General features: G+C 44.9%; 1 protein-coding gene across 1 annotated transcript in view; it reads left to right on the top strand.

The window, feature by feature from the left end:
• NAPG (NSF attachment protein gamma) overlaps window positions 1-9,890 on the top strand; it is a 28,155-nt gene extending 18,265 nt beyond the window's left edge. The window contains exons 9-12 of the mRNA XM_043558274.1: window positions 3,646-3,724; window positions 5,798-5,877; window positions 6,430-6,559; window positions 7,605-9,890. Coding sequence (XP_043414209.1) covers window positions 3,646-3,724; window positions 5,798-5,877; window positions 6,430-6,559; window positions 7,605-7,745 — 430 coding nt within the window. The 3' untranslated portion in view covers window positions 7,746-9,890. The remainder of the gene's footprint in view (window positions 1-3,645; window positions 3,725-5,797; window positions 5,878-6,429; window positions 6,560-7,604) is intronic.
• The last annotated feature ends 2,596 nt before the right edge of the window (window positions 9,891-12,486 follow it).

Raw genomic sequence — 12,486 nt, 5'->3', positions numbered from 1 at the left:
TCTCATCCCAGGGCAGACAGGCATGCCCTGGCATACTTTGTCCTCTTCTCATCCACTCCCTGACAGTCCTCCCCGCAGACCTCCAGAGCCTTCTTAAGGCCCGACCGAGGTCCCTTAACCACTGAAGGCATCCGAAGCGAAGTTGGAGCTAGGGACAGAAAGTCAGGCCTGCTCTGGGCACGAGTGCGCGCTGCTTCAGTCTCCCCAGGGTATTTCTGCTTGCACATCTGCTCACCTGTTGTCCAGACTGAGATTATCTAAAGCTGGTTTCTAGGGGGTGGAGCAAAGGGAAGGAGGGGGCCAGGAGGAGCTCCCCAGGAGGGCAGCTGAGCCGCCTTTTCTAGCTACATGTACATGGTCCCCGGCCAAGCAGTAGCCACCACCATTCCCAGAAGTTACTAGTCAGCTGTAGCGTGTGTGATGAGAACCATTATTCTAGAACAAATACGGAGTTTTCTTCACAGTCCGAGAAAGTGGTATGGAGATGCTGGAAGGGGGGCATTTATATGTCTAGGGCAGCCAGTATGTCTTTTATTGACTTCATGAATGTTTTATTGCTTTTTTTCTTCCTTTTTAGTAAAGGTGCATTGAAAAATAGTATTTTATGTAGTATCTTGAACAAAAATTTTATGGCAATACTTTAAGTTTTATAAGAACAGAAAGATTGATTTGAATTTATTCAGGAGTGGTAAGGAATTTGATGTTTTGAAAACTATCCCTGGGTATGGATAGTATGAAAGAGTTACAAGTCAGCTGTCATAGTACTGCCGTCAGAATTTCAGTAGTATGGGATGAGAAAAACCTGGAGGATATATGTTAAAAAAAGATAGCTGTGAGAATTTATATGATATTTGAGTATTTTGAATATATACTTTGATTCTAATCTCAATTGGGGCTGTCAGTTGTCCAAAAGAACTAAAATAGTAATTTTATATAATTATAGAAAGAGCATCTAATAGAGTATAGCTTGCAATTTTAAATTTTATGTTTGTTACATTTAGAATAATATATTTTTACATTAATGTGATTCTGTAATATTTAGTCATAACTTAACAGTAGTTTCTAAGTATAGTGACATTAAATATCCTGTTTAATATATTGGTATTAGTCTCGTGCTCTTCCCACATTTCTGGAGAGCCATAATTCAGAAGTGAGTCAGAGTTCATTTAGGTTCCATCTGTGAGGCCTTAAATCAGTCCACACCAGTGCCCGTGTCCCCTCCCTGAACAGGCCCTTCCAGTTGGTTTGACTTAACAGACCATTCCTGTGCCTTCCAGAGAAGTTCTGAGGCAGCTGAGCTGGTTGGTAACACTGAGTGGTTGGTGCACAGTGAACCAAGTCAGAGTGCTTTCCAGAGCTTTGTCATAATTCTCAGTGAGGAGGAGAATCTGACTTCTGTATCAATTAACCACCCCCACCACTACCTGACTCCCCACTTCTAAGGCGCTCTCTCAGACTCTCCTCTGGTGGCTGAGACAGTCACTAGATTGTAAACACAGGGAGAACTGGGTGTTTGTATGTGGTGTAGGTACTAGTTGAACATAACTAGTTTCCTGTCCTTGTCCTGTCCTGTCCTTTGTGATGCCAAGGTTTATTAGGGTGATATTAAGCTTAGTTGGCAATGTGATGAATTGGCTGAAAGTTTTGTAGGTAGTTAAAAATACGTTCTGGATTTCAGGAGGCCGTGGAGGAGTTTGAGTTATTGTGAGGGAGATAGATGTCCATTGAAAACCGGGTTGAGTGAAGTCCTGTGACAATTTCCTGCCGTATGCACATAATTTTTGTGGGGCTTACATTTTATTTTATTTTTGAATTGTAGGAAGATCAAAAACAGTTTATTCTCTTTTCAGCAAAACCAGATGCATTTTGTTTTGTTAGGAGTATTAAGAATTACCTCCATGTTCCTGGGGGCAGTCCTCAGCTCTAAAGGTACCCATAGTTCCTTGGCATGTGCCCTCTGGACGGTTCACAAGATAGTAGTTCTGTGGCTTCTTCAAGGTTGGTGAGAGCATGTCTCTTGACTTCAATCTCTGACCTTTTACGAGCTCTTCTGATTACGTCAGGCCCATCCAGACAATCTCTCTTCTTCACTCAAAGTCCATTGATTAGTCACTGAGTCACTCCTCATAGGAGTGAGTTCTATCATATTTAGAAGTCATGCCCACATTCAAGGGAAGACTACATAAGGATATATATAAGGAGCAAGAATCTTGGGGAACAGTCTTAGAATTCTGCTACCATGTGCAATTTATAAACTGGCTTTGTTCCCCAGATTTATCAAGTTGGGCTTAAGAAATTCAGAATGTATTTATCCAGTTAGCCTTATTTTTTTTAATATAATTTATTGTCAGATTGGCTAACATACAGTGTGTAAAGTCTGCTCTTGGTTTTTGGGGGTAGATTCCTGTGGTTCATCGCTTACATACAATGCCCACTGCTCATCCCAACAGGTGCTCTTATTGTATGAGGTATTAAGTTGCCAGGGTAAGGCCCACAGAAATTCAATTTAATTTATAAGAATTAAACCAAGCCAATACTGTGTGTGTGTGGTGTGTGCATGCATATGCGACTCAACTATTCAGGCGTAATTTTAAAATTATCTTTTTAAAAAGATAATTGTTAACATTTTTATACGTTAATTTGGGTTATGAAACAGCTCTTTGCCTCTGCATCCAAACAGTGCAGACTGCTTGCCCTTTTGACTTTTGGGATGAGGCCTGCACACTTTCTTGAGGCAAGGGTTAGGTGCCAGGAAGGGAGTCCCAGGACGGGGCCATGGTACGCCTGTAGAAAGAGATGAGCTGTGTACGGTGTGCTGGGATTGAGGCTGCGGAACGGGAAGGGCGAGGGCCTTGGGGGATTCGGGGGGAACAGTGTTAGCAGTGCCTTTCCTCTTCATCCTGCCGTCTGAGTGGGATGGAAGAAAAGGAAAACGGATGAGAGTTCATTGAAACCGGTGAATGGTGAGGACGAAAGGGACATTTTTCCTGGCTCACTGGGCAGCAGTGGAGCGTGTGGTGGTGAGGACAGAGTTGGGGAAAGAACTCTCCAGCTGTGAGGCACTGCCCTTGGGGTGTCTGGATGGCCTTAGTGGAAGGAAAGAACTCTGGGGTGATTAAATCAGGGCTTGTCTAATGCTTTTCATGGAAATTCACAGAGCAGTTTGTTGAATTGGATAGATGGCTCATTAATGGGTGATCTTTACCAGACTTAAACTTCTCTGTTTGAAGTAACTTATCCTTACGTGCTGCTTTTTGTCTGTCTGCTTGATGCCTGAATGGGTGAGTGGAGTGTTTCAAAGATAAGCCATGGGGCGCCTGGGTGGCTCAGTCGATTAGGCATCCGACTTCGGCTCAGGTCATGATCTCGCTGTTCATGAGTTCGAGCCCCGCATCGGGCTCTATGCTGACAGCTCAGAGCTTGGAGCCTGCTTGTGCTCTGTCTCTGTCTCTCAAAAATAAATAAACATTAAAAAACAAACAAAAACATAAGCCAGATGTGCAGAGCTCATGGAAACTGGGTTACTGAGCTAAAAGTGCTTTATGTGTTATTTTCGCTAAAGTCTGTGCTATCAAATACAAAGGCGATCTTCCCTTTAGGTCATTTAGAGCTGCCTTGTTTGACATTTCTTTGTTTTGTCTTTAGGTTTGATGAGGCAGCACTTTCTATTCAGAAAGAAAAAAATATTTATAAGGAGATTGAGAATTACCCAACTTGTTATAAGGTATGCTTTGAAAGTGCTTATTTTGGCTTTATATTTGTTAATTTTTCATATTGGTGTAACTGTGTACCTAGGACTGGATTCCATGGATATTTTTAAAAATAATTTTGGGCAAGATGGAGTAAGCCCCCTATAGTCTGTCTCTCCTGCTGATTACAGCTAAAACTTCTGGACAAAATATAAAAATTCTTGGACTCTGAAAAATAAAAGCAGGGGGTGAGTAAGCACTTGGACAGGCAGCCAGTACAGGAGATGGTTTCCAGGGTTTTCCCTATTTTTCTTGTGGCATTGCTTGAGAGAGGCCCCCAGTCCTGGAGCTCGGCAGCCGAGGCTCCAGCAGCTAAAACCCATCTACCCCATGTTTCTAACTGGAGGGACCCATCTATCCCGTGTTTCTCCCATGGCTTTGTTCTGAGGGTGAGTCCTAGTCATGTCAATGGCTGTGACGATGGTGCAGGCAGATGAAACACCGCAAGAGGCTTATCAGTCTCTTTGGCCAGAGGAGCTGGGACGATGAGCTAAGAGCAAGGTAGAACGCCCAGTAAGGAGAAGGGAATCCCGAGTGTGGGTGTGAGCAGGCGCCCACACAAGTTCTGGGTTTACTCTCCAGCTCCGTGTGTGCCGGACAGACCCAGAGCAGCAGGGCATAGGCTTTGGGAGCTGAAGTAAGATTTGACCACTGTCCAGGGCCCACAGCACCCTGGCAGGACTCTTGCTTGGGGCCGAGCCACAGCGGCAGGGCAGAGGCGCTGAAGACCAGAGCCGCTGCCCACCAGCCGCAGACGGAACCTGCAGTCTGAGCCTGCCTGTGGTATTGCCTGCTGAAAGCATCCATGCTCCCCTGAGAATTCTAGGAGAGTCTATGCAGCATAACATCCACAGTGTCCAGGATACAGCCCCAAAGCGCTCCACACAGAAGGAGCCAGGAAGTCGGCCAGTTTTCAAGAGAAGACAGTGGACGCCCACCCAGAGGTGCCCCAGATGTTGGAATTACCAGGTCACAACTTCCCAACCTTTTTTTTTTTTTTTTTTAAATGTTTTATTTATTTTTGAGAGAGAGAGACAGTGCAAGCAGGGGAGGGACGGAGAGAGAGAGAGAGGGAGACACTGAATCGGAGGACAGGCTCCAGCCTCTGAGCTGTCAGCACAGAGCCCGACGCATTGCTTGAACTCACAAACCATGAGGCCATGACCTGAGCCGAAGTCAGACGCCCAACCAACTGAGCCACCCAGGCGCCCCACAACTTCACAACTTTGAAGCAGCTGTTGCAACTGGCCTATGAGGTAGAAAGGCAAACAGATGAATAGACAAAAGCACTGTTGTTTCCTCTTCTTTTTCTTTCTTTCTCTCTCTCTTTCTTTTTTTAAATAAAAACTAAAGATGAGCTAAATGAGAATTTTGGAACTGAAAAGGCAATGTCTGCAGTAAATATTGGATGAACTTAATCTGATAATGGAGATGATAAAAGATACAGTGAACTTAAAGATGGATCAGTAAAAGTTGTCTGAAGAACGGAAAAAGATTGAAAAACCCGTTTTGAAGAGCCGTTCTGCCAATAAGATCTTATCAGTCATATCTTTGGTCTTAATGATGCTTTTGTGGGCTTATAGATAGTATTGTTCCTATTACCTAAAGTTTTTATTCATTCATTTGTCTTTTTCCTACTGTCAAAGAATTCCAGAGTATTATTGTGGCGTCACAGGTCTCCCCTCTTTTTCATTCCTTTTTCAAGATTGAGCCTATGTAGATACCTAAGAGACGTTTTCTTACAGCGTGTGGTAGTTGTGTTCTTAGTTGTGTTATTCAGTGTGGTCCTCAGACTGGCAGTGTTGGGACACCTGGGAGCAAGTGGGATTGCAGGCTTGCCTCGGACCCCCTAAATCAGCCTTCATTTAGCAAGACCCTGCGTGGCTCGTGAGCACAGTACAGTTTGACCTGTGCCGTTGTGTGTTTTCCTTCACGCGTCCTGTGGAAGCTACTAAGAATTTATAAGTCTCCATATGACTCCAGATGTCAGGGGATTGACTTTGCTAAACAGATGTAAATTTGGGCCGTAATCACCTCTTCTGTTTTAGAAGACAATCGCTCAAGTCTTAGTTCACCTGCACAGGAGTGACTACGTGGCCGCGGAGAGGTGCGTCAGAGAGAGCTACAGGTAAGACGGAGGCAGCGCTGCCCGGATGTGCGGTGTTAACGTCTGTAGTTCTCAGTGTCAGACCACTGCTTAGACAGCTGCTATTGGTCCTGAAGCCATTTTTGGTTTTTAATACATTTCATAGTGGTGGGAGGACTTCCCTAACCACTTCAGCAGGATTTTGACAAGTTGGAATCTTCCCTGTGTTTTTCTCCTGGGGATTTCGTGGGAGTGAATGACTTCAATGATTTTGTTCTGTTTGCCTTCTAAGAAAAAAAGAACAACAAAAAAAAGGAGTAAAGAAATGTTCTCAGATTATATGTTACAGGAGGATCATGTCTTACTGAAGGTAGTTCAAATGAGTGGTCTCAGCCTGGGCACTGCTGACATTTTGGGGCGCATACATAATTCCTTGCTGTCTGGCCTGTCCTGTACCTTGTGGGGCATCTGGGGCATCCCAGGCCGCCACCCACTTGTTAACAAAAATGTCTCCAGATATTGCCAAACATTTGCTGGGGGGCAGGATGGCGGGGGGGCAGGTGGAGACGTGTGACTCGTGCTTGCCGCACGCAGCATTCCAGGGTTCAGCGGGAGCGAGGACTGCGCCGCCCTGGAGCAGCTCCTTGAAGGCTATGACCAGCAAGACCAAGACCAAGTGTCGGAGGTCTGCAACTCGCCCCTTTTCAAGTACATGGACAATGATGTAAGTGGCCTCTTTTCTTTCCCCTTCAAAGGTGGAGGCTTCTAGTGAGATCATTTTTCTCCTGTGGGTGTGTGAGATGTTCCCCGTCTATTTTTCACCTCCGGCTACTGCCCGACAAGGAATGCGGCAGTTGCCCTGAATTTCACCATAGTCTTAGACTGTTGAGATGTCAGCCATGTGGGTTCACAGCCATTTATCTAGCCTTCTAACTGTTGACCATATCTGTAGTTTTTAATTCGGTTCCAGTTCTCAGCTTTGCCCGCCTCCCGTAGACCTCTGTAGGTCCCTTAGTTTGAGTTTTCTTTTAGGCTTCACCGAAAGAGGCTCCTCAGGTAGTGGCCTTTGTAATTCAGGGGCCTTGTCGGAGGCCCACTTCCGTGACAGCTGGTTGTGTGACACGGGGTATTACTGAACTCCTGAACTCTGGAAGCCTCACTTAACTCATCTGTAAGAATGGAGCAGCAGGTCCCTGTCTTGCCCACCTGTCTCGAAGAATAGATATGCATGTGGGAAACAGCCTCGCACAGTGCCGTATACAGAGCGCGAGCCGTGTCTGTGGGTCTCCCTTGTGTGCTTCCCTTTTCAGTAGATTGATGAGCCCCTGTTCATTTGATTTGATGTTAGAGCAGCTTAAGACCTTCGGTTTTTTGTAATGATGTATATAGGTTTTTTTCTTGATAAATTCTTCTGTAGGTTTTTGTAAGTTTGATGATTTTTGAAGAATTTGTCTCTAGCTTAACTTCTCATTTACTGCACAGATCTTTATTTTGTAGGTACCTGCCAGTACTACTTAGCGGGTCCCAATGATCTCAGATTCCTAGGTGTGGCAGAGAACTGATGTTTTTACTGGTTGCGTACCTGTCACGTTACGGTCATGAGCCATCCGCTGGCAGAGCAGTGTGGGTTGTGCTGTGGGTGTTCGTCCATCTAAATGGTAGTATTGGTAGAGAACTAAGATCTGTCTCGTATAGATAACTACTGTTGACACGTGGCACACTGAGATTCTGGTCATCCAGCTCCTGAGAACATGTTTTGTCGTTGACAGTATGCTAAGCTGGGCCTGAGTTTGGTGGTTCCAGGAGGGGGAATCAAGAAGAAATCTGCAGCACCACAGGCTAAGTCTGAAGGCGCCACTGCCCCTGCCACCGAGGAAGACGAGGACGAGTACGCCGGAGGCCTGTGCTAGGGTCTTGGCTCCATGGAAAGGAAGAGGAAATTTCTGACATGCCGTTCATGGACTTGGACCTTGTCTAAGGGGATCCAGACTTCACTGCAGTCATGGTTTTGAAAATGCTAATAAAGACTCATCTTTAGTCATCATTTTGCGAAGTCACCCATTGTACCCACTACCTGAGAACTTTTTTTTTTTCTGTCCATAAGAGCCTTTCTAAGACACCCAGCAAGAATGAACAGGTAAATGTATTGTCACATTTTAATACAGTTGATTTTGAAATTTGCAAGCCACAAATGATGTTCTAAACAAAAGGGACAGTAGACATAGAAATTCTTTTCTCTTGGGCTTTTTAAATTTATTGTTAGAGAATTTTCTTTGCATTTTATTTAATCATTGCTGCTAAAAGTAAAGTTTACTGGTTAAACAAAGTAGTATTTTAAACTTTTGTTTTGAAAAGGAGATTTATCCCCAGTGATATCAGATACATTTAAATTATTAAATCTAAGTCTTTTCCAAGGCAAGACTGGGACAGGATGCTATTTTGGGCCTTACAATATTGTTTAGCCCAATGAAAGGTACATTTAAAGTCTTACACGTAAATTGAATCCTTTGAAGGCATATTTAGCTCCTCTTTGAAATGCATTTTTTCCACCTAAAAAAACACAGCGGCTCTCCCCAAATCCACTTGGTTTTGACTAAATGGGAATTAATGAGGACTGTTTTTATGCATTCTAATTCCCAGCAGTCTAGAACATTTCTTCCCTCCAAAATAATTTTCGATTCACTTAGAGCTGTAACCGGACGGTAACTAGACGTGGGAATGCCGTATACCATAGACATTTAGCTGAGAGGGAAGAATGGTTTCTGAAGTACTTCTGTTTAAAGGACTGACTGCCAGCATTTTAGTCCTGGTGGGTATTCCTAAGAGATTATTTTTGAAGCATTCCTTTTTCACCTCTGTCTCCCAGTCTGCTAAGCGGAAAGAGGCACCGGTCAGCAGCAGGGTGCCTTCTGCGGGCAGGGTGGTTTCCTGTCCGCGTGTCCTGTCTTCACAGAGCCCGGCCTTATGCGAGTGCAGCGTGTGTCTGTTTGCTGCTCCCTGAAGACCCCAGGGCCGATCCATCACGATGTGTGGTGTTTAGCCATGGTTTTAGCCGAGGGAGAGGAGGGCTTAGCCAGGACGTTATCTTCATGTGGCAGGTGCTCTTGGGTGGGGGTGGGTGGGAGGGGAGACAGATTTATTGAAGACCCTATTTAAAATACTAACAAATACAATGTTTGGATTCCCCAAGTTGCTCTCCTAGTTCTGGTAGCAGCCCATTTTCACTGACTGTATGGAGATTAACTTTGAACAATCTCAGTAAAGCTGCACTTAGACATTTGTACTGAAGGACATACTAGAATGCTGCCAAGATCCCGCCATTGCTGCTGTGCCCTTTAGATCTAGTTGGAAACTTCGGGAGCCTCATATTAACGCTCCTGTGAGCTAAGTCACCATCTGTCTAAACAGATTTGGCAGCACTTAAAAGATACTTTAGACTATTTGTTTAAAGACCATATTACCCATTGCAGCCTTGGAAAAATCGGTAACTTTTACATTCTAAAAATGAGGAGTGATTCAGTGCATTCTGCATCCGCAGGGCAGCTGACCCTTAGCAATGTAAAAGGCTCCGTTTCTTCCAAGTGCAGCCTCCTTCCCCCTCCCTGCCCATGCTCAGGGACTGATGTGCAGGACGCACGCTGTGGTGTCCAGGAAAGAGCCCTTGTTCCATCCTCATGCAGTTTAGTGTTCCATGCACGGAAGTCTGTATCCTGAGTGTGGTCTGAAGTGGGAAACGTGTGTTTACAACAACAGGAAAACCTTTTGCAGAGCTCACGCCATCACTTTTACCAAAGTGGAAGTCTGCATGAGTATGCTCAGAATTGAATACTCAGTGTTCTATTATATTGTAAGTGAAGTTGATCTACAAATCTATTTAATATATTGAATTTCTTTGTACATAGAGTATGTATGGTATTTGTGTATGGAATCTGTGCTTCCTTCCTATTTTTTTCAGTTCTTTGATGAGAAAATATTAAATGTGTTGTTATGGAAATGTAGATTATTGCTTCAGTGGGAAGATATTATGAAAATAAAATCTGTAACTATGATATATATATATATATGATATGAAAGTATGATTATTACTGTTACTCATTTCGCTTTACTTATTTCCTTTCTTCCAAGAACATAGTCTCATTTATGTGATTTCCAGCCATACATATACAAGAACAGTATTTTGTTAGGTCCTGTATTCTGCTCTTTGGGAGTCAGTTAAGTACCTTTAGGAGTTACTTTAAACTATTTTGAGTTTTTAAGATACTGATCCTCCAGTTAGTATAATACTGTACTATCTGCTGCTTGTTGAGGTAGAAGACTTTAATACATCTTCCAAGAGAGTAATTCTTTCACGAAGGGAGGCGGTGGAAGTTAAGTGCATCATTTCCAGGCCAGACCACTTACTGCTGGAGGGACACTCACGAGTTCCCTTTCCCCTGCCACTCAGATCCGGAATGCTCCCGTGTCCCGCCCTGAGAGGGGAAGCCGTAAGCAGAGCCCTCAGCTGACCTGTGATGCACACAAAGCAGGAATGAACTTGGTTTCCAGTGCGTCTTAGTACGTAAAGACTGTCCCAGGATTCGTGCAGAAGTTGACTAATTATTCAAGAAATTTTTCTTGAAAAATGTTATTACTTCTATAAGAATATAAACCTGGAGTAAGGCACGTTTTGTTGTAAAGTGTTTTAGTTGGTCTTCGAAAAGCGTGTATGACTTTTCTGTTAAGAGTTGATGGAAGCTATATTGTGTTTTTTGTGCGGCGCTGGTTGAGCCAGGCTCCTGGACAAGCCAGCCCGCGGTGCTCCCAGCTGACTTGCTGTGGATCTTGGGCAAGCTGGCTTCCTCACTTAACCACAGGAGCCTCATGGCGTCTACTTAAAGGGGCTTGGGGGATTGAGTTCACAAATGCAAAGCACCTCACAGAGTAATTGACAAATAGCGGGTGCTCAGGGATGAATGAGATCATGAACTCTGGGAGAGAAAAGGTCAGTTAGTCGTTCCAATTTTGACAGCCAAACTTGCGAACTTCTGCATTTCAGACTCCGGCGTAAGTCATTTGATCTAAGACTTCATTTTATTCTCATTGTGGCCGGATGACAACTGAGGCCAAGTCTCTGCTAGAGACTTGTGTCTCTGTGCCTGTTGGCACCTCCCAGTTAGACTGACTGATGGGCCTCAGCCCTCGGGCTTTGCGTACCCAGGATGCTGCCTGCCGGCCTCTCCCACAGTTCCGTTTGCGTCCTCTACTGCCCCGTGATCTCTTGGAGGCTGACCTCTGCTTGCCTTCAGACCAGGACCAGTGGCTCTGAACCTGGGGGCGGAGTGGGGGGACAGCCCAACATCTCCCTCCTCCCTCTGCAGGCTGTGTGGTGGGCCCTCAGCAGTCAGGTTCGGACACTGTCCCCACCCTCCTGGCCACGGTGGTTTGGTCCCAGACTTGGCTTCTGACTCCAGCTGAGCAAATTAGGGTTCATTCCCTCCCAGAGAATGTGGGATTTGTTCTCACTCTCCAGATTGCCCTTTCTTCATCCTGTGTTATTTTGCTTCCTAGTGCTTCTCAGTACTTGGAATTACGGCATGTGTGCATGTGTTTTTTGTGTACGAATCGTGAAGTAAATGTGAACTCCATTAGGTTAAAATATGGCCGCCATGAGAGCAGGGCCTTCATTCTCTCCCTCACCTGTGAGTCTTTCAGAACAGTTTCTGGCACATAGTGGGCACGGAATAAATATTAATAGATACGGGAACAAAAGCACTCAGCAAATGGTATTCCGTTTGCTCTTACTGAAATCGGCTGGTCTCAGGGCGCCTGAGTGTCTCAGTTGGTTGAGTGTCCGGCTTCGGCTCAGGTCGTGATCTCACGGTTTGTGAGTTCGAGCCCCGCGTCGGGCACTGTGCTGACAGCTTAGAGCCTGAAGCCTGCTTCTAATTCTGTGTCTCCCTTTCTGTCTGCTCCTCCCCTGCTCATGCTCTGTCTCTCTCAAAAATAAATAAACGTTAAAAAAAAATTAAAAAAAAAAAGAAAAAGAAATTGGCTGGTCTCTGGTCCTGTTCTTTGTCACTCTTAATTTGTATTAGCCAATATTTATCCAGTGCTTTCAAACCCAGTAGACGTAGCATTTCTAAGGTCATGAAATGTTAACTTAGGAGCTTCTCTGTTTTCCCTGTCCCTCCATGCCTCATTTAGAGGGACTGAACATTCCCTGCTAGATCTTAGGCCAAGGCACTTGTAGGACACAAGCCTCCTCAGGGAGGCTCTGAGAAATACCTGAGCACACGGAGATGCGTTCGGCTATTTGCCTTCCAGAGCCCAGCGAGGCCATGTTGGGTGAGTCTCAGGCTGCAAGTTCTCCAGATATCAGAGCCAAACCCTGAAGTTGTTTTATTGCTCGAAGCTGAGGTCCAGTCTGGCTTTGATTTCACAGGGGCGATCCATCAGAGGGGCGGAGATTGGAGAATCTGAAAACAAAATTGGTTCGAGCTGTGCTGTTCAAATCTTAGAACTTGTACACAGAAACTTTGCCTTTCCTCTTCAAGCCTCTCTGAAGCTCTTTCTAGAACCTGGGCTTCCCAGTTCAAGAGAGCGGAACATCCTGCCTCCTTTGCACCTACGACCTTGATGGTGAGAACAGGCGACATTCCGATAGCTTATTGC

The sequence above is a fragment of the Prionailurus bengalensis genome, chromosome D3, assembly GCF_016509475.1.
Source record: "Prionailurus bengalensis isolate Pbe53 chromosome D3, Fcat_Pben_1.1_paternal_pri, whole genome shotgun sequence".
Lineage (NCBI taxonomy): Eukaryota > Metazoa > Chordata > Mammalia > Carnivora > Felidae > Prionailurus > Prionailurus bengalensis.
This window is presented reverse-complemented; position numbering and strand designations above follow the sequence as displayed.